This window comes from Nomascus leucogenys, chromosome 3 (genome assembly GCF_006542625.1).
Source record: "Nomascus leucogenys isolate Asia chromosome 3, Asia_NLE_v1, whole genome shotgun sequence".
NCBI lineage: Eukaryota > Metazoa > Chordata > Mammalia > Primates > Hylobatidae > Nomascus > Nomascus leucogenys.
Window position 1 is genome coordinate 42,363,625 of NC_044383.1, and position 23,346 is coordinate 42,386,970.

The window sequence follows — 23,346 nt, forward strand, 5'->3', positions numbered from 1 at the left end:
TATGATATTTGTTCAAAAACAATAAATGGTTGGTAGTACTTAAATTCTGTCATCTTAGGGTTAAGTTATTCCTTCTTACATATTATCACATAAAATCACTGAGTCTCTTATCACGTCAACTATATTATCAATTAATCCTTCTTTGTAGAGGTTAAAAAATAAGTATAACAAGGTGTTTTTGCAAAGAATTTATTCTTAGGTTAGGGATTACTGCCATAATCTCTGAAGAGCAGAAAGAGGAAAGAAAGCTTTCCTTTTCTGTACCACAGAATTCTACGTCTATAAACATCCTTTTTTTTCTGAGGAAAGAATCACTAGATTCTCAGAGGGGCCTCTGACCACAAAAGGGTTAAGAACCAATACCCTGTATTGGTCACATTTGAGCTGCTGGAACATAGCTCCTTTGTCCTTAGTTTAAGTAAAAAGTCTTTTGTTTTAAATCAACAACCTATACCACACCCAGCAGATACATTCTAAGCAGCTTTAAAGTTTCTCTTTTCACCAGGGTGACCTGGTGAAAGAGACAGAACATCCCTTAATCTAGGGCCATCAATTTCTAGTCCCCAGTCCAGAGTCTCTCCCTCTCCCTAAGACCCCAAAGATGCCTATATAGATCCTAGGAAACAGTTTTCCTAAATTTGTAATTCCTAACCAACATTGCCTATATGCGTTTCAAGTTACCTATCACTGTATTTGAATCTTTGAAAGGAAAAATACACAATAAAATAACTTATTAGCCATGCATTTATTCATTTAAGATTTTATTGAGACGCTTAACCCAAATCTACACGTGGTAGGGCACATCTTAGAGGAAATGAGTTTTAAAGGATGGGTAACTGCTAGCTGGGCACAGAGGAGGCATTCATTTCAAGGAGAGCAAACAGCTGAACCAAGTATTTGTATGTGTGAGTGTTAGGTGGTAGGGGAGGAAGTGGTAGGCAGAAACCAGTCACCACTAAGTAGCTTTAATGTATCCTGAGGTCAACAGGATACCTTTAGGAAATTTTAGGGTGGGTTAAGAGTGATAATGATAAAGACAGTAAGCTGTTTTTAATTATTACCACTTGGACACAGTTAAGAATGTGCTGCAGTGGCTTTGGTGAGACATAATAAGAATCTGAATGAGAACAGTAACAGAGGGATGAAACTAAAGGGACAGATTTGAGAAGTATTAAAGAGAGAGACCAGCAGGACTTTGCCCAGTTTTGTTAGTGAGGGTAAAGAGTCAAGCATGGAGCATATTTCTTGCTTGGATAACTGAGTGCTGGCATCCCATTTGATCATTCGTAGATATGCTGAGTTTCAGGTGGCTTCAGGACATCCAAGTGGACATCCAGTAGGATTCTGCAGCTAAGAAGAAAAGTTAAGCCAAAAATAAAGATTTGAGAGGCCTCAGCATAGGTAGCTGAAGTCTCAGAATACATGAGTTCACACAGGAAAAAAAAGAACATACATCTAAATACATGTTAGAAATTTCTTCTTGGAGTATAAGTTTGCTCAATAGTGTATACGTTTCACATTTATCTTATTTACCACTCTACCCCCAGTGGCTAGCAAAGTGCCTGACATGTAATTACTTAGTTTAAATAATAAAATAATTATTTGTGCAGACGTGTTTATTTCCTTTGGTTTGTTAGGCTATTAAAATTATCTCACAGCTATGTAAACCATGGTTAATGAGGATTTAGTTCATCTAGTACTAAGTGATCATTTAAAGCTAAAACTCATTTGTGTTTGAAAATTTTAACTCATTTAAAAATTTTATCTATTTATCAAATGTCCCTGGCCTACTGAAGAGGTATTAGTAGGTGAAAAGAGTCTAAATATGTGGTTTTTATGATGCTGATTTGATCATGTGATCAAATGTGATCATGTGATATGATGATGTGATTTTTTGCATCTCCCGCCAGGACCCTGGGCTGCCCCACCATCTCTACCTCCTATTTCCTTTTGATGAGCTCACCTTTCGGGCCCTTCTTTCTATATCTACCTACATCTACAGGGCAGCCCAGCAGTGCTGGCTCCAGAATTTCTCTCTGAGAGAATGGGGAAGCACCAACCTATCTGGTTTGAGGTGGAGAAAGAGTTGAAATGCACTTGCATAGTCATGTGAAAGAAGACTGAAGTAACTTCATTTACCCATATCAAAGCTGAGAGAGCTACTAATAATCCCTGCCTCCCGCCCATAAGTAGTCCTCTGCACCACTACTCAAGGGCTACTATCTGCCTGAGATGGCATATGATCTGTAGCTTTAGGAATTTCACAAAACACGAGTTTCTTCTGCATATCATTCTGCTCCAGTATCCTGATACACATCTGCTATTATATCACCCTCTGTCCTTCCTCATTGCACTTAACAGCATTTTTCTTTTTTACATTTCTTAACTTGATTACTCTTTCTTCACTTGACCAGACAGTCCAGAAGGGCAGGTTCTATGTCTGGTTTTGCACACCAATAATAAAGCTTCATTTATGTATTTCAAACTTGAATAGTAAGACGAAAATCTTTATATTTTCTTATGAGTCTCCATAAAAACTAGCGTTTACTCATTCTTAACTCATTTTTTATAGCATCATAACACTGTAGACTTTGTATAAAATAAGTAAGATACTCTTTGTATATGCCTAAGTCAAGATCTAAAATATTATATGGTACTACAATGTCACTTAACATTTCTCACTTTCTGCCTTTCCATTTGGTTATTTAATTTTATACCCATCCCAAATCACAGAACAACTGTATCTATCCTACATTATATATGAGAAAACCTTGTAGAAGAGTTGAAACCCAAGATATCACCACATACCAAAGACCCAACCAAAGGCTGAGGAATACTGCTTTGCAGTACAATTTATGTTATCAATATTTGTTTGTATTTATATTGAGGCTTAGAGGCAAAAACTATCCCACTTGCAAAGTATTCTTTTATTTGTATAAATATATATTTGTATTTATTTGTATATAAATATTTCTAACAAGAGAATATCTTGCAAGTGGGATAGTTTTCACTTATAAGCTTCAATATAAATACAAACAAACAATACAGAAACCAAAGGACCTGAGAGTACATAAAGATTAGTGCTACTGGAATCCTCACATCTCAGAGATGCGATGGAGTACCTGACTCCATCATTTACTCTACTTTCTGTGTTCTCTGTTGACGATAAAGGCCACATTTGGGACTTACCATTGTATTTAAATCACATTTCTACAATGTTCATTCTCTCTCAGTAAAGGGGCTTGATGGCCACCAAGGGACCTTTCAGGCCAGGATGACATGTGCAGTTAAACTGTCATTTAATTTACCCCTTTAGACTTCAAATTGCTGTTGAGAACATGCGATATCCCTTTGCTTATAAGCTAATTGTTTATACTTCTATAATCTTTTGTTTTCCTTTTTTTAAAGTTACATTTAAATTGGGATTTCACTATGACCCAAAGAAAATTTTCTTCCGAAGGACATACACAAAATTTGTAGTATATAGATAGAAATGGGAGAGTTTGTGCTTTCTTCTCATCATTCAGAGTTGAGTTTTTGCTGGATGAATCCAAAAATTAAAAACAATGAACAAATGTTCAAAGAAGCAAAACAAAACACACTGTGGACTGGGTCCAGGTTCCATGCTTGGTGCAACAGGAAACAGGGAAGTAGAATGTAACTCTAGGGTAGCCAATTGGTTCTTCCTTCAAAGTATGTCCACAATACAACCACCCTTCTCCACCTCCATTTCATATCTTATAGCCTTGGTTGAAGGCCCTATAATCTTTTAGCTTTCCTACAGTAATAGGCTTCTAACTGATTTTGCTATTCCTTGAGTTGGCCAAGTGTATTTCCATCTCAAGGCCTCTGTACTTAATTCTCCCTTTACACAGACTGCTTTCCCATATATCCACACAGTCCTTCAGTCCCTTCAGGTTTCTGTTCAAATGTCATCATATCAAAGAGGTTGACCCACTATAAATTAACCCCATGTCTCCTATCTACAATCGTGCTTTGTTCTTTTTTATACTACTCATCACTAATATGGCATTTTTAAAAATTAGTTTTCCTATTAGAATTATACTTCTTGAGCAGACTTTTTTAATTATCTTGTGCCCTTCTTTATTATCTTGTGCCCCAGCACAGTGCCTGATACACAGAAAGTACTCAATAAATGTCTGTTCGATGATAGTTAATTAACTGTTCAAGTTAAATAACAATACAGGGCAACAGCAAACTAGTAACACAAGATAGTACATAGTTAATTGCTAATTGAATAAGATGTGCCAGTAATACCCCAAAGGAGTACACATAAGCATCACTTGGGGAGCTTTTCCAAAATATACATGCCCAGGCCTTACCACAAGACCCACTTTATCACCCAAGACAGGGTCCTGAGCATGCGTATGCTTAAATAGCTTCCCAGATGATTCTATTTTTTATTGTGGTAAAATAAATGTAACATAAATGTAACATAAAATTTGCCATTTCAACCATTTCCAGATTATTCCATCTAGCATTCATTTAAAACTGCTGGTATAACATTATGTCAGTTCAGCAGAGCAAGAATAGCTGAAAAAGGAGGCTTACCAAAAAAAAAAAAGTACCGTGGTATATTAAAGAGCATGGGTTTTGGAGTTGAATATAGGTCCACCACTCATTAGCTATGAGACTAGACAAGTTACTTATCCGTTAGTTTCCACATCCATAAAATGAAGATAAATCTCTAGACCTTCTCTCTCCCACTACATCTACTCCAAACTGCTCCCAGGTCATTGTAAAGCTAAGATGAAATCAAGTATGTCTCTATTTTGCTGCACATACTAGGCATTAAACTAGAACTTACTGGAATTACTTTCGCTGAAATAAAAAATGAAATCATGCTGGCAGAAACACAAAGAGTATGTGTAATCTTGGCATAAGTGGCAGTAAAAAATGCCTCTTCCTCTTCCAATGGGACAGTTGAGAATGAAATCTGCTAGGAGCTCCACAGGTATACTACTACTAGAACAGTGATTCTCAAACTTAAGCATGCTTCAGAATCACCTGGAGGGCTTGTTAAAACAGATTGCTGGGCCCACTCGCAGAGTCTCTGGTTCATTAAATCTAGGGTAGGGCCTGATAATCTGCATTTCTAACAAGTTCCTAGAACTTGTGATGACACTGGTGCTGCTAGTCTAGGAATTACACTTTGAGAACCGGTGAATAAGAGTCTGCATATCCTAAAAGAATCTCTGAGATTAATTCCTTGAGTATAATTTTTTAAAATAAAAAAACCTGAAATAGTTCACTTAAAAAAACATAACTGATAATATGCTTATGATTTTTAGAATATTTTACAATGTGATAAAAGTCAACTACTGAGATTCAAATAACAAAAGCAAAATTTCATGCCAGTGGCATCCTAATGACAAATATTTTGAAAATTCAAAATTAAAATAATTATTAGAATACTAATTTCTTAAATCTTACAACATAGATAAAACAAAACATGGCAATTTAAAAAGAACAAAATGTACATATAAAGTTTGATAGGTATAATAACCTAAAAGAATACTTACATGTATGGAGGCATTCCGTCACTGTTGTTGGCTTGATCAGATACCCTTTACAGATATAGCAGGTAATGTAAGGATTAAAATCTTTCACCAAGTGTTTCCTTTGGGTAGCCATTCGTGGCTAGTGAAGACTGGCTTTAGTAGTTTGGGCAAAGAGGGGTCCTAAGTAGATGAAAGTCTGATCCCAGGAGCTGGTATGTCGTTCCCAGTAGGATGTCCGGAGGCATGAGAACTAGCATCCAGATTTATCATGAGATCGTTGATCATCACTCCTTTTGGTGGTTCCGCTTTCCCATGTCTGTTCCCAAAATCATTTCAAAAAGATGAGAGAAAAAAGCGTCAAATTCCTCATAATGTATTAATGTCATTCTATTAACAGCAAGTGTTACATGTTCCCAATTGGGTGAATAGGTGAATAGAACATATCCTTCATTGTATCATTAACTTGCAAATCTGCTATAATTCAAAATAATGACAAATTCATCCAGTCCTGGAACCTCAACTATCACCTCTATACTAATGACACCCAAAGCTATTAACTACAGTTTGATATCTTTACCTCTTCACTAATGCATTTTAACTACCTGCTTGACTGCTCTATTAGGAGTCCCTGCCAATACAAGTTAGAAGATTAAAAACTGAAGTAATTATCCTCCCTATCAAAATGTTCCCCATTTCCATTTTGAACCCTACATCCAGTTACGAGTCAAACCAAGTTGATGTCCTCTGCTATTCCATGCCCGGCTGCTCTACTTGTATATCACCTCTCCACCTGCAGTCCATCTTATATTCTGCTACCAGGCACATTTTATTTTGTGACACTTGGGTCTTCTTATCAACGAATGTCAGTGTCTTCTCTTTACAAACAGAAAAATGTTTCTCATTCTGTCACATAAAACCTTCTACAGGTTAACCTTAATATACCCTTCAACAACTTTCTTCAACCTGAAGGGATCACTCCTTTCCCACCGTCGCCTCTGCAGGTTCTATGCACTCTATCCAACACGCCCTTTCTCACCTCTGTCTGCATGCCACCTATCCTTCAAGCCCTTCTCCAATGCTATCCTCAGTGCAATCTTTCCCTAGTTTTTAATGCTTACTTCTTTCCTGTTACATTTGCCTTTTATTTTGATTTATAGTTACATTCATTCTTTACCTTCTTTATTAGATCAAAAACTCTTCAATAGAAACTGGTCACATTTAGTAGATATATAACCTGGGTAATGCTACTTTCCTGTCTCAGGTTTTTTTTTTAACTGTAAAATATGTATCCTCTCAGAAAACACAACGTGAAAGGTGTTGATTTTCCTAAGTGCATTCTATAAACAGGAACTTTCCCCCATCTTAGCTGTTAACTCATTGGTAAATATAAAGCAACCGGAAAGGTAAAAGGCATTCCATCAACACATACCCACTGCGAATGTGCAGGGAATAGGCTCTGCGTGTAATCATCCTATCCTCTTGGGAAATCGTATTCGTGGGTGTAACAGAAAGCAAGCATAATTAAAAGACAGGGAATCAGGGTTCTGGCCCTTAGCCCTGTATGACCTTCAGCAAAGCGTTTCATATCTGTGCCTGGGTCTCAGCTTCCTCCTCTATAAGTTGGGATTAACTGCCTTGCCTTTCCCACAGGTTTGCCATGAAGCTCCAAAGTAAGAGAAAGTCCTTTGGAAGAGGAAATGCACGATCCCGACCTGGGGTGGTGCTAAGATTAAGGCACAGAGCCCTGTGACCAAGACAGTTAAGGGAAGCAAGAACTTGCAATGACGGGGCGGTGGCAAGGGGGAACTTTTCTGCGTTCTCCGGCAGGACCCAGCGGTACAGCCCAGTGCGGTCCCAGCACTGCTGCGCCCGCTCGGCAGGTGCGCGGGCCCAGGCCCCGCGGGCGCGCTGCTCAGGCCGGGGAGAGCGAGCAGCCTTTCCCGGGGCCGGCATCCGCAGCCGGCCGCTCTCCTCGCCGAGGTAGGCACAGCTCCGAAGCCCCCGCCCCGGCCGGTAGCCCCCTGCACCCGAAGGGCCCTCCCGGCTCCAGGCTGGGCCGGCCAGGGCAGGTGTCTGGAGGTGTCGCTCCCGCCTGAGGCGCAAACTTGGGTGAGGAGTCTGGCGTCCCTGCAGCTCCCCAGCCCGCCCGGTACCTACCCAGCGGCCGCCACCGCCGCAGCTCCTCGCCCGCCAGCGCGCCGGCCTCAGAGTGAAGGAAAGTGAAACAGAAACAGCACCCGCCGCGGCCTGGCCGGTCCCCGCGCCCCGTCCGCTCTCCCCCTGCAGGCGAGAGCGCGCCGGCTCTGTGGGGTCACTCGGCTTAGGCCCGACAGGGCGCGGCGGGCCTCGGGGCCCAGGTCCGGTGCCGCCTCCAAGGGCAACTCCACCCACTTCCAACCGGCAGCACCGCCCGCCCCGCCGCCCGGCCACGCCCTCGCCGCCCGGCCACGCCCCCGCCGCCCGGCCACGCCCACCACCACGCCCGGAGGCCGCGCCTGCTGCCTGCGCTGCTCGCAGGTGCAGCTGCCGCCCTGGCTCCCTGTGCTACACGTAGCTCTGCCCAAATATTGTCTCGGTTCTTCTTATCATCACCATCCACCCCTTCGGTTGTTTACAACATAACAATGACTGGCATATTTTTCCTGGAGGGTTTAAAAGCAACGGTCAGTGATGAGGCTGACGCACCCTGAGAATTTGTCTCCTTAGCTGCGTCTTCCCCAAGTCTGTCCCACCTGCGCCGAAGTGGGGACAAAGCCATCCCTTGATTTGCACCTTATTTGAAAATCACTAACAAACTTGTTACTGTAGCGTGGGTCCAGAGATCATGGTCGTTGACAATTATAAGCAAACGGGAACGTTGTGGAGGTTGAGGGTGGGGGGAGGGTGAGTGGTAAAGAAGCATTACTGTTTGCAAGGTTCAAAACAAACAAAAACCCAGTACTCTTTCTAGTGGACTTTGAGATCTACAAGAGACCATTCACTGTAGAAACCTTCATTCAAAAACGTGTATTTTAGAAGCCAGAGCAGTGATGGCTTAAGAAAATGACAATAATAGAAGGTAGGGGAGACTGTCAATGCAAAGTATTTGCTTTTTCTCCAACTGATAGGCGTTAACTTCTTACTAAAGTGATAGATGACTCTAAGTGGAAAACCAACAAACTTAACAACCGCTAGTCCAGCAACCATACAAGTGTTCAAAGATCCATTTCCAATTTAAAATGCATCAAGCAGTAGACCAAGGCAGCTTTTTAAACTATCCATTTTATAATCAAACTTTGACATAAGTTTAAAAATTGCCATTTCTAATATCACAGTAGGAGCAATACATTTTCTGAAACAGCTTTAAATGACCACATTCTTATAGTCCTTTAAAGAAACATTTTGCAAAATCATACATGCCAATGTCCAAGCTGGGATCAACTTCATAAGTCGCAGCAATCACAATGAATAAGAGAAAACAAGTGAGGTCAAATGACTTCATGGCAGTAGGATTACTCTTTACCCTTCATATCTTTCATTTCAGAGACTAAACAGAACAGTATGTGAAAAATCACACTATTTCTAGTGTGTTTAAAATATGCATTGGAGGATATTACTGTATATATACCACAATATATAAAAAAGACTTGGTATTTTCCTATTTTGTGTCTGAAACTATTTTAAATATGTTTTAAAGAATAACAGTGGAGTCCAGGGGGCTTCAATGTGATTGGTGACCAATCACAAGTGCGGTTAATCAGTATTCCTGAAGGAAACGAGCTTAAAGGCGGGTTTTAGGATGACATATGTTAGCAATGAAGGAAGGGGTCACAAACATGTGATAGAGCAGTACCTGAGGATGAATGTGGAGGTGGGGTTGCCAGAATGGACTTGGGATGAGGGAGAACTACAACCTTTGTAAGGCAATCTGTGCTTTGTGTCTGGAGAGGCAGCAATAGTTTGCAGTAAAGTGTTCTGTGGTTTCGCCTCTGCCTTCTTCAGCAACCATTCCATCTCTCCCACCCCAATTTAAAAAAATGCACACATACACAAAATAAAAACAAGTTTAAAAACTCAAACATTTGTCTGGTTAAAAAAATAATAATAGGCCTGGCACGGTGGCTCACGCCTGTAATCCCAGCACTTTGGGAGGCCAAGGAGGGCAGATCAACTGAGGTCAGGAGTTCAAGACCAGCCTGGCCAACATGGTGAAACCCCGTCTCTACTAAAAATACCAAAATTAGCGGGGCTTGGTGGCAGGTGCCTGTAATCCCAGCTACTAAGGAAGCTGAGGCAGGAGAATCACTTGAACCTGGGAGGTGGAGGTTGCAGTGAGCTGAGATCGCGCCATTGCCCTCTAGTCTAGGGGACAAGAGCGAGGCTATGTCTAATAAAAACCACACACACAGATTAACTTTTTTTATTGTTGTTAAAAAAGGAAGAAAGAAAGGGAAGAATGGATGAGAAGAGGGAGGAAAATAACTGTCTAGATGGCACTTAAGAGTGAAGTGGCCACTGGTGATTCCCTATCAAAGAAGCATAATCCCAAAGTGATAACTGTTGCATTTGAGTATTGGCCCCGACTCTTCCAGAGAACCACAAATGGCTCTTAATAACTCCTGGAACTACTTGGAGCTATCTGTATATCTAACAAATGTTTTCATTACTTTGTATTTTATGTCTAGATTTTTATTTCATTTATGGCTGGGCAATGGGTGGGTAGGTAGTTCTATACCAAAAGTTCACATTCCTTTCCTGTCTAATAAATACATCATTAATTAACTGACTTTTAATGGCATAAAGTGATTGAAAAATATGGTTATATATTTACATCTCCCTGACATATTAAATAAGGTGAATATTTCAGCTGGGCGCGGTGGCTCATGCCTGTATTCCCAGCACTTTGGGAGGCTGAGGCGGGTGGTCACGAGGTCAGGAGATTGAGACCATCCTGGCTAACACGGTGAAACTCCTTTTCTACTAAAAATACAAAAAATTAGCAGGGCGTGGTGGCAGGCACCTGTAGTCCCAGCTACTCAGGAGGCTGAGGCAGGAGAATGGCATGAACTCAGGAGGTGGAACTTGCAGTGAGCCGAGATCGTGCCACTGCACTCCATCCTGGGCGACACAGCGAGAGACTCTGTCTCAAAAAAAAAAAAAAAAAAAAAAGTGAAATTTTCATTATTATAAATTATGTACCTAAGAATGCTGTTTAATATTTTAACATAGAGTGCCTTTAACATATAAACTACTCTCTGTAATATAAAGGTCTTCCTATAGAGATTACAGAAAATATTACAATTGAACATAAATGTCCTATAAGGCCCACATATATTTATTTTATGACCATGAATATTATAACTCCAAATCTATGGTTGCCTAAAATCAATGATGGAGGAATGGTAGGGGGAACAGGGAATTGAAGACAACTTCCAATCACCCTTGACCATGTTTTTCTCTTACTGCACCCCTCTCCCACAATCCAATAATTTTCAAGGACTTCCCGTGCTAAATGTCTCTTAAATCCCTCCGTTTAGCACCCTGTTCAGATCACTATCATCTCTACTTTCTATCACTCAATGAACTCTTAAGTAGTCTTCCTACAGCTCTTTTCTGCCAAAGCATCTTCCACAGCACAGCCAGAAGACTCTTTCTAACTATATAAATGAGGGTCATGCTGCTCTCTGGCTTTAAAAAACCTCATTTCTAGAATAATGCCCAAACACTTAATAAGGCCATTTCAGATCCCTGTTACTTCTACAGCCTCCCCACCCCCACTTGAACTCTGTGCTCCAGCCATGATGTACCTCTTTACTCTCTAGCTAGATAGATAGGTCTTCTTCCAAATGACCACCCTGTCTTTATCCCCTCACCCTTCCCCACCTCTGCTAAGTCTGACCAACCCTTATATATCCTTTCAGGTATCAGCTGATTTCAAAGGTCACCTTCTCAGGCACCTCAAAGCTGCTAAAGAGCCTCCTGTATACACACAGACCATATTCATACATTAACAACTCACATTTATCCTCTCAAATAAAATATCACACTCTTAGATTATCTGATTTACTCACCTGGATCTCCCACTAGAGTGTAAGCCCAGTGGATCCACTGCCTGGCTATGCATATCCCCAGCAGAGTGGACAGCAAAAATCAAGTGTTCAAACAAATATTTACTGAAAAACTGAATAATTTGCAGCACACATTCTAAGAACTGATCCTATGTATTCTTTCTTGGGTTTCTTCTTGAAGGGATCTTTACAAAGGATGTGTTAAGGCATAATCCCTGCCTTCTTGGATTATTAATTAAAATCACACCAGGGAGTACAGACTTATCCACAAGAAACAATTATGGAGCAATATATCAAAATTTATTAATAAAGTATTAAATGGAACATGATCAAGTGACAAAAACTCTAGTTGAAAGCAGCAGCACTATGGGTGGACGGGAAATTAGTCCTACATGCCTTCTCTGCCAGTTACAAATGAATGGTAATGGCATATGAATGATAAATGAGAAGGCCAGAAAAAAAGTGTGTTAGCTGTCAACTCCAGCCTCACCATGGCCAGTATCAGCAGCTTGGATTGTGGTCTGAGAAGAGGCCGTGAAGGGCTGGGTGGTGAGATTTCCCCATCCCATCTTTTTTCAAAGACAGCAAACTCAGCAAAAAAGGGCACATTTGAAAATAAGAATATTGCAGCTATGGGAACTAGATCAGACCTGACAGCTTCCTAAGGAGGAGAAGGTATGTTTTTATTTCTATGACGTTAAACAAGGGAATTTAAGCTGCTGACAGGTATTCTCCCTTTCTAGCTTTTTGGATGACTATTATATGCATATTAAGAAGAATCTGTGAACAGGGAGTTTCACACAAGTCACCAAGGCCGAGGTCTGTTCACTAACTATGTTACTGAATTGTAAAAGATGAGGCTTTGATACCAGATCATTTCAATATCACCATTTTAATTTATTAAATTAAGAAAACTGCAGAAAAATCCAAGGAAGAGAAGTAATTACATGTATTCATTTATGCTTTTAAAAAGCAAATTTTGTCAAGAACTGTTGTTCCTGATTTGAACAACTTACAATGATATTTCACTTCCCAAAAATGTTAGGAGGGTGATGCTTATTACAAGTACTGATGAGGAAGTTAATTAGAACTTCATGATTATAAACTCATAGATCACCATTTCCTTTACAATATTTCCATAACTATTGATTCTTTAATCCTTTTTACCAGTGAAGTCTGAAATTTTAAGTAGAACACTCATTTCTACTAGAAAAGGAAAGACTTTCTGTAATTAGAACCTGAACTTATAAGCATAAATTGATTTTAAAATAACTGTATTCTGGCTTATATCCCCATTTGGGGATTCTCTGCTCCCTCCTTTCAATTTAGTTTAATCAACCTTTCTCTGGATCCATTTCCTTCCTTGTCTTCCTCAGACCCAATGCAATCATCATTAACTTTCTCCCTGTTCTGGTTATCATATTTTATCTGCAGTTCTTTAGCCTTTTGGCCGTTCATCTGTTTGTCCTGCTCCTCTACCAGTGTGCTTGTCTGCAAATCAGTACTACTAAAAATATGCTATCCCAGTCAACTGGGTCCTTAATGCTGCGTTTTGTTTTGCTTTGTTCTTATAATTACTCCTGTATATGCCTGGACAAATTCTCTCCTATTTCTCATAGCCATGATTTTGAACTTGATCAGTTCCCTTAAATTCTCTAACCCAGTATAGTCCCTTCTTCTGGTAGCAACCTCCCTGGAGGAAATTTCCCCTCCCCTACGACATGCAATTGTGTTGCTGCTCCAGTAGTCCCATGGCCGTCTTCTCTCTGTGCATCTATCTTCACATGACATTCTCCTTGTCTGTCTCTCCTTTTTTTTTTTTAACACATATTATTTAAGACAAAGTCTGTCTCCCAGGCCAGAATGCAGTGGTGCAATCATGCCTCATTGCAGCCTCAACCTCCCAGGCTCAAGTGATCCTCCTACCTCAACCTCCAGAGTAGCTGGGACCATGGGTACATACAACCATGCTCAGATAACTTTTGTATTTTTTGTAGTGACAGGATTTCACCATTTTCCCAGGCTGGTCTCGAACTTCTGGGCTCAAGCAATCCACCCATCCTGGCCTCCCAAAGTGCTGGGATTACAGGCATGAGCCACCATGCCTGGCCTTTTCCTCTTCTTAAAAGAACATGAGTCTTATTGAATTAAGAGCCCGAATTGATTATACCTTCAAAGAATATGACCTTTCCAAATAAGGTCATATCCACAGGTAGCAGAGGCTAAGACTTCACCAGTTCTTTTTGAGAGACTCAATTCAACCCATAGCAGGCATTTAGAATAAATCTGTTTAATGTTTAACATGTAGTACGTAACACTTAATGTGGCACATTAAAATAATGAAGTGGCTGGGCGTGGTGGCTCACGCCTGTAATCCCAGCACTTTGGGAGGCCGAGGTGGGGACCTCTCTGAGGTTGGGAGTTTGAGACCAGCCTGACCAATATGGAGAAACCCCATCTCTACTAAAAATACAAAAAAAAAAAAAAAAAAAAAAAAAAAGCTGGGTGTGGTGGCACATGCCTATAATCCCAGCTACTCGGGAGGCTGAGACAGGAGAATCGCTTGAACCTGGGAGGTGGAGGTTGTGGTGAGCCAAGATTGCGCCATTGCACTCTAGCCTGGGCAACAAGAGCAAAACTTCATCTTAAAAAAAATTTTTTTTAAATAAAATAAAATAACGAAGTTAATGAACAAAGTACGGAAATGTACTTATAATATCTGACATAGAACTAATTTGTGCTACTTGTAGCCAAATAGAGATTACTTATGCATACGTATATACAAATACATACATATATATCCACATATATGTAGAGTATATTTTAAGGACTGCACAGACTAAGAAATAGATGTGTTCCTTCAAATATTAGTCATACTTTTGATTCATCTCTCTTACATTTTCTAAAACACAAATAGCATTAATACTAATTAATAACTATTCATGCCAGTAAATGCATGGCATTATATTTGGAGTGCTAAACAAGAAACTATTAGCGTTTACAAGCTTTGACCCTTGAAAACACTTAAATTGCATATAAGAACACTCTCTATACCAGATATGGAAACATCTATAATATTCAGAATTAAGATACAGACGAGCAGCACTCAGGAAGTATGACTTATTGTGATTAAAATGTGAGTGTAATATTATCCTTTGAAGGTGCTATTTCTTCATATAGTATAACACACATGCTGTACAATTTTTCATAGTTTCTACCATGAAGATGAGTCTGAAGCACAACTTATTCAGATCTTTAGAAAGAGAGAAGACATCAAGCTTAATAAAAATCCAAACGTCCCAATAGATGAATTAAACTTACTTCCAGCTAAGAAAAAATCTTAAGATTAAAGAAAAACTTTAAGGAAGGGTATTAAAGCAGAGCTCTTGTTTTTATAGAGAGCTGCCTTCCATTTTCTTACCTACCCAAAGTGTGAACACAACAAACAGAATTAGCAGGCATGCGTTGTAGAAGTTAGGCTCTACAATTCTTCTAGGGATATTCATAGTTATTTTCCACTTTGATTTATTCAGATTCAATTCTCTATCTCATTCCTGTCAGTACAGTAACCTCTGAGTATACAATATAAAATATTAATCAAGAAAAAAAAGCAAACCAAACTTCCAGCTACTTCTGGTCAAATAATTCATTTCCTCTAACTGGCCAGAATAAGAGTTCTCTGTGACTATTAAGGGACACTCCAAATTACTCTGATCTAATTATTTCTCAATGGCTTTTAAGCATGTTCATCAAATCTGTGAAATGTGGATGTAGTGAAAACAGAATGGCCTCACGAAACACATCACTTCATGTATCTTCCTGTGCCTTCTTGAACAGTGTGGAAATTACGGTGACACCTCTAACACCCCATTTTCAACTGCATGAAGGCAAAAAGCAACTCTACAAAGCTTTCTCAAGCTTCAATTAACCTATTTCTGAGTATGAGCTTTATGTCTCTCCCTTGCCTAATAACTAACAATGGAATGAGCTCTTCCAAGTACACAGTACTTTGCTAAGCATTTTATATCATTATTGTTTCATTTATTATTTACAGCAATCCTGTAAGATAAATAAAATCATTGTCTTCATCTTATAAATGAGGAAACCATGGCACACAGAGTTTGTGCAACAACCAGTATCACACCACTCCTGACAATGGAGGCAGGAGTGGAAACTTGTGGTGCAGCTCCTGAACCATTCTAGTGCTGCTCAACCACCTTCCAGACCACTTTGCTGTGCAGCACTGCAACACCTCTGGGGCCTGGTTCCAGATAAGCTCTATAACCTTGTCTCCACTCTTTCCAAGACAAAACCTCTACTTCAACAACTAGACCAGGCTTCTCACTATCCCTTGAACACAGTGTGAATGCCAACCTCTAGCTTCTGCTTACACTGAGCCCTACTAACTGGAATGCTCTCCCTCCTCCTCCTCTTCCTCTTCTTCACCATTCAGTTGAAATTCTACATCTTCCTAAACTGTTCATTCTTCCAACCTTTCTACCTCATAGGAATCTCTCTTCCTATGAAGATAGAAGAACTGCTGGAGACCCATGAACCTGATACCTAAGTTGGTTTTGTGTCAGTACTGACATTTCACATTTATGCAGATCAGCTCCGAAAGTAAATGACCTGAAGGCAGGGACAAGTATGGCCCCTGCAAAGGTCTGGGAACCTGGCAGGAGTTCAACAAATGCTGGCTGAATTTACAATAACCTCTATAGCAATACAGTAAGAGTAACGCAGCACACTGTCATGGAGAAACACTCTAAGAAATCATTTCAAGACTTTCAGACATTAAAGGCACCACCTAACTTTCCAGAATATTCTTTAACTTAACAACTAATCTCCCCAGCTAATTGCATCAACAAAGTATGCATTTCTGTGTCTAGATATAGCCAAGTCAGTATTATATACATGTGCATAAACAGCCAGGGACTGACATTTGAGCGATGTTCAAACATAGTATGGGAAACCTAATGAGGAATTTAAGTTTGCTGTAATCAAAATAATGCTTGCAAAAAGCTGATAATATGGGAAATAAAAATAAAATGCACTCCATTACCATTCCTTTTTGCTTTGGACCACTTATTTAACAAATGCCTCCTGGTACCTAATGCATGGTAAATACTGCTTTAGGCACTGTAAAGTATGCTACTATAGTCCTTCTGGGTTTTTGTGTGAAGCAGCTCACCTGTCTGATAATTCTTCGTGTCAGAAAAAATGAGATATTCTTCTACATTTAAATGAGAGAATAGGTGAAACTTGCTCTCCTACTTACTACTATCTCCAGAATACATACACATTTTTGAGACGTTACAGAGATTTGGGTTAGAACTGGAAACATTTCTGATTTTCAGTGATTATTTTTAAATGTAGCTCACAGGACAGAGAAAGGGAGAGACCAAACAACAGAAAGCAGGTGTGGTCTAATTGGTACCAGGTGTCTAGCACCAGAGGCACTGAAACAGCCTTTCTGCTTTCCACCAGGTGTTGGCACCCAGCCATGACAAAGCCCTGGAATACTGTGCTAGTGGCCTCCACAGACCACAGGTTCTGCTGGCCCTGTGCTTCTATAGCAACCACTGAACCTCTGTGGGCCAATGATCTCTTACCAAGCTAAGCCAATTATCCAGTTTGACATTAGAGATCTTCAGGTGGCATCCTCTAACAAAGATGACTTAAAAGGCACCAACTTGTGTATCTTACTAGATTTGCAGGTTAGCATTTAAAAGTAATGTTTTCACAGTGTGGCTACATTAAACATCCTTCTATAACATATACATAATTGAGAGACGGGGAATAAAATTCATACTAAATCCACACCGTTCAATGAACACAAGTGTGTGCTGTGACCAGGAAGCACAAGAGCTGTAGCACTCTCTGGCAGAAAAAGGATCTCAAGCAGCAGGTGGACTGTTTGCCATAAGGGGAAGGGCATCCAAATCTCCCAGCAGACAGGTGGGGGCCCAGCCCTGTAGGAAGCAGGAAGCATTAAGGGAGAGCAGTGGGGCATATGAAGTTGCAAATCATTTATATGTCAGAAATTGCCCAACCTTTATAGATGTCTAATGCTATGATCTGCTATCTATCTAAATGCCAGAAGTGGCAAAAGACACAAATGGTAGAGATTAAAAGGAACAAATAAACAACAAACAAAAACACCCATTTGGGAAACTCAATTTCCAACATGTCAATCTCATTGAGTTGACATGTGCATATTGGTTCCACATTCATTCATTCATTCCCCAATGCCCATTGATAGCTACTAAACTGGGAGACTCTACTCCTATCAGCAGATATCCTCCAATTCCTTTTTCTTTTTAATCTAATTTTTTTGTAAAGACAAAGCCTCACTATGCTGTCCAGGCTGGTCTCAAACTCCTGGTCTCAAATGATCCTCCTGCCTTAGCCTCCCAAAAGTTCTGGGATTACAGGTGTGTGCCACTGTGCCCAGCCCCATCCTCTGACTTCTGACAGATGTCTAAAGAGGAAGTCCCTCACTTGTAAAGTTCTCTTCTTCTACAAGGAAGATTCCATCAATTAACATAATTAATAGAATAAGGGAAAATATTAGTCAGATGACAGATGAGTAAATGAAATTATGTCATAAAAAAGGATTAATGATAAAATGTAAATACATTAAACAAAGTTACTAAGCAACACAAAATACTATGTATATTTGGAATTCTGAATAAATGAATTGAATGTAACAGTAACAAACTACACATGGCCAGAGTGCCAACAACAATCTGCCTATAAATTACTTCTAAAGGGAAAAAAAGTATTTGACCAAAAGCCACTGAAACCTACCAATGGCAGAAAGCTCATACTCCTGTAGAGCAAGAAAAATGAGAATTTTCTTTTTGATTAGGAGAGCTTAAACTGCCTAACTTCCCTTGGTACCAATAAAGTTTGGTTTGACTAACAGAAAACCAGTAGAGACACATCCAACACTGAAGATGTCACTATTTCCCATGGTCCCAGCAACCAGCAACTGAAACCAGCTCCCTGAAAGGTCAGGATTTCAAGAGAAATGCAAAATAAGCATGAGTGTGAGGCCAGCATTCCTCATTATCATGATTTCTGGGACTCAAGCAGGTGGGGTACACATCTTCTCTCCCCTGTGCCTACCAGAGTTCATACATTTTCCAAGAGATCATTCTCTTCCATGATAATGAGGTGAATTTTTCATACTAATACAGGGAGAGCAATGTGTTTTGGCTCTTCCCAATGAGCCCATAGATGCCTACAGCTTTGCTACTTCAGCCAGGGTCCACAGATCAGCCAGCATCAGCAGGGAGCTTGTTAGGAATGCAGAATCTGGGCCCTCAGGTGATTCATACACAATTAAAATTGAAGCGGCACTGTGAATGGACTAAAAATGTTTCTTACTCCTCAGATTAGGTATTTCTCTCCCCAGATGCCAAAGATCAGTGCAGTTAGGCCAACTCTAGGACAATCTGAGCATCAAAATGAGCAAGAGGAATGGATCATACACACTGAATTTAAAGAAAATAATCCATGAGTCCATATTTACAACAAGCAAGCAAATAAACAAATGGGAGGAAAAGAAGAATCCTTCTTTTCAAGAGAATGTCAACTTATGTACGGAAAGAATTATAAAATCACTATTTTATAACCATGTTATTAATTGATTCAGGCAAGAATCTCCAGGGATCCTAAAACTATTAAGAAAAAATTGTTGGGTAGCAGGATATTTACATAGTTGTACAGTGTCTCTCGACAGAGATAGTCTAATTTCATGTAATTAAAATTGACACTATAAATTTATGAATTACAAAGGGGAAAAGGTACCTTTACAATGGAGAAATCCACTGGATGCTACCTAAACAGTGATTGCATTTAACAGCACTAATAATGGGATAATCTGACATTATGTACCTGCTGAGATGATGCTCTTAGGAGGATACATTATCACCTATGTAATGTTTCTGCCCAAAATGTCTATCCTGACTATAATCATTTGGAAATATAAAATAAGTCCACATTGAGGGCCATTTTACAAAACAAATGGCCTACACTTTTTGAAAATATTAACGTCATGAAAGACAAAGAAAAATTGAGAAAGATTAAAGAAATGATAACTAAATACAATGTGTGATTTTAGACTGTTTACTGAATTGGGACTTCTTTATTGTTATGGTTATAAAGGATATCATTGGGACAGGTCTATGCATTAGATACTATTATAAAAATGCCATATTTCCTGAATATAGTAACTGTATGTCCTTTCTTAGGTGATACAAACTGAAGTATTTAGAGGTAAAAGGTCATATCTGCAACTATTCTTAAATGGTTCATTGAAATCTGTAGTAACATGTATATGCAGAGATAAAGCAAATGGGGCAAAATGTTAAACAGTGAATCTAAGTAAGAGATATACGGATGTTCATTGAAATATTTTGGCAACTTTTCTGTAGATTTTGAATTTCTCAAGAAGCTGAAAGTGGAAAAAATGTGAAAGATCAAAAGTAATGCAATGACAAATGGCTCATCTCACAACTCTTTAGTAGAAGAATACTACCACCAGCTGCACATCCCTCACCAAAGTGGTCTTAAACTTAAATACAAGTAAATGACAGGCTGAAAAAATTCCTCTTTAAAAGGTTTTTAGGAAAAGGGTCTTTCTATGCTAAAAGCCCCTTCTTAGAAAATTCACCTCCTAATTCCTTCTACAGTGGGCCAGGCTATGTTCTCAGCACAGGAAATACAGCACTGAACCAGACAAAGCCCCTGCTCTCATGGACCTTGCATCCTAGTAGAAGGAAATAGGCAATAAACAAATAAATAAGGTCATGTAGTGATCAGTGCTGTAAAGAAAAATAAAACCAAGAGGGACTCTGGGGCAGTGCTATTGAAAACAGGGAGGTGAGAGAAGGACTGTTAGGTGACATTTAGCACAGACCTGAATGAGGTAAGGGACTAAACTGTGCAGGTAACTGGGGGAAGAGTGTACCAGGCAGAGAATACAGAATGTAAGGCAAAGGCATGGAGGCAGGATCATGCTCAGGTGCAGATAGCAACAGAGAAAGCACAGGAAGGGAGGTCAGAGACCATGCAGTCCCCCACAGGCTGTTACTGAGACTTCACCCTTTACTCTAAGTTGATTGCTGCCTCCTACCATTTCTACCTACCCAATGTTCTTGCTCTAGACTGGCAACTATGCAGTTGCATAATGAAGGGACCACTGTGGGGAAATGCAGCCAAGTGTACTCTCCTAAGTGCATTGAGGCTCCATGCAGGCTTTCCCTATCTGCTAGTTTCATCTCAGGTGATATCTTCCTCATACTCTGCCTAATTCCTTTCTCCCTCCCACTCTCTTTTAATCTTCATTCAAAGGCATCAAAAATTGTCTCTTTGGTTTGAGAGATTTTAAAAAAAATGGCTTATCATGGTTGACATGTTGAAGAGTCTTATTTATAATATCTAGTGCTTGTTTTCACAGAAGTCACCATCCTTTCCAAATGTTACATCTGTACCTACCTTTCCATTCTCCTTTAATCAAACCTGCTTTTTCTCCGAGTTCTGCTGTTCAGCTCCTTGATGGCAGGAGCTACCCTGTTCATTCTTTCATTCCTAGTGACAAGCACAGACTTTGGCACATAGTAGTTCTCCGATAAATATTTATGGCACCATTTTATAGACAAAAGATTAAAAAGCCAATTTATTGTTAGGCTGTTGCCAAAATTTGCCAAAATGTTGGTATACCATGTCTTTTAGTTTTTTGTTTGTTTTTTGAGACAGAGTCGCAGTCTGTCACCCAGGTCGGAGTGCGGTGGTGTGATCTCAGCTCACTGAAACCTCTGCCTCCTGGGTTCAAGCAATTCTCCCACCTCAGCCTCCCAAGTAGCTGGGATTACAGGCACCCATCACCACGCCTGGCTGATTTTTGTATTTTTAGTAGAGACAGGGTTTTGCCATGTTGGCCAGGCTGGTCTCCAACTCCTGACCACAAGTGATCCACCTGCCTCGGCCTCCCAAAGTGCTGGGATTACAGGGGTAAGCCACTATGCCCGGCCTCAGTTTTATTAACTGTAAATATGCTGTCGATGATTCTGATGTGGTCCGATGCAAGGCAAGGAATTTGGCATAAAGTAGAAACCCTCTAGGTGTTTGATGGATAGAGGAATAGTTAGATGGACAAACACAGATGAGATAGGGCTTGTGTGACCTGGCCTGAGAAACCCATCATTTATAATGTTTACAACGTTGTTTCTTCAGGAAAAATGTACTTTGAGCTTGGCTCAGTTTATGAATGAACACTGGAATATAGCCTTGTCACTTAAAATACTAATATCTAGGTCTATGGGTGTGTTTTTATTCACAGATTATCTGTGAAGGATTTAGAGTGCCAGGTCTGACTTGGGGAAGGGTGGCAGATAATTTGCTCCATGTTAGCTGGGCCGTGTGTGTGTGTGTGTGTGTGTGTGTGTGTGTGTGTGTGTATGGGTGTGTATTTAAAATGTCTAGTCATCTAGAAACCCAGAAAAAATAAAAATCATTCCATAATAGCCTTTCAAAATATTTGGGAACAATTGTGCTCAAGGCTGGATGACAGGGAAAATCAAAGAAATGAAGATTTTGCCCAACTTAGTGACTCTAGTGAGAGAGATAAATATATTTTATGCATTTAAAATAATTGTATTTACATATCTAATCTCACTGGACCATAAGAATTAGCATCCTAAACTGTGTTACATATAACTTAGTTTACTCATAAAATTTTAAAAAATTGTTTATGTAGATAAAAATTATAAATTTACTAGATAGTTTATAGATATATTTCAATTTAAATATAGCTATGTATTCCAAATTTTAAGAAACATTATTTCTGGTATTTTATGAGAAAGAAGTTAAAACTCGAACATCAAGGAAATCTTTCACCATTGTGCCCAGATAAAGGCATTTATTACATTTCTTGATCTTGGTGACCCACACAGAATCAAAACAATACCCAAAGTACTCATTTTCACAAAAGACAGTGAGGCAGTGAATGGAGGAAGGAATCTGAAGAAGAGAGAGAAAAAGGGCAGGACGTGGCAATAATGAGTTGGCAGTGGGGAACTTTTGCTATGTACAACTATTTTTATCCTCGGAGCTCTCCTTCTTTGCATTTTCTGGGTTCTCATGTTTATCATCTTCCAAGACTTGAGAACCAAACATTTGTCTAGAAAGGAATGGCTCCACCATTTCATATCCACTTATTCTGTGTTTTAGTAACTCCCAAACAGGCTGTTTGTAAAAATGTGCCTGGAACACAATAGTAAATAAAACAGACCTGGCCTGGTCATCATAGAGTCTGCATTCTAGAAGAATTAAATTAATATCTATGAAGTAAATATTAGTTAAAAGTATCTAAGACAGTTACTTGAGTGCAATCATCTAACAAAAGGAGGAAAGACTAATGTAAGGTCTTTTTTTTAAATGAAAACCTTAATTCAGATTAAGGTTTAATTAAAACCTAATCCAATAAGTTCAATTTATTATCCAATGCTGGAATCCCATCTAAGACATCCCTAAGAGCCCTCTTCCCTATTGCAAAGCTTGTCAGAATATTTTGTGAGGAGTAAAGAGTAGACAAAAACTTATGCAAATTAAACATTATATTCATAATTCTAAAAGTTTAATCTTTATAAAAGCAAATAACTATTAAAAAACATGTTCTCTAAATTTTATCACTACCTTATCTGTAGTTCTGATTACAGATATTAGAACATTTTTATGATTTTGTGGTGTCATGCTTCACAAACTCAACA

At 39.4% G+C, this 23,346-nt stretch overlaps 1 protein-coding gene across 5 annotated transcripts in view; it reads right to left on the bottom strand.

Moving 5' to 3' along the window:
* The window catches only part of PCGF5 (polycomb group ring finger 5), a 124,419-nt gene that overhangs the window by 51,434 nt on the left and 49,639 nt on the right, over positions 1-23,346 (bottom strand). For 4 of the 5 annotated variants that reach the window (XM_030809277.1, XM_030809273.1, XM_030809276.1 and 1 more), the window contains exon 2: positions 5,544-5,838. In XM_030809277.1, the coding sequence (XP_030665137.1) occupies positions 5,544-5,655 (112 nt within the window). In that variant the 5' untranslated portion in view covers positions 5,656-5,838. Of the gene's footprint in view, positions 1-5,543; positions 5,839-7,679; positions 7,943-23,346 lie in introns of those variants that run through there. The other variant, XM_030809274.1, reaches the window with a different exon arrangement.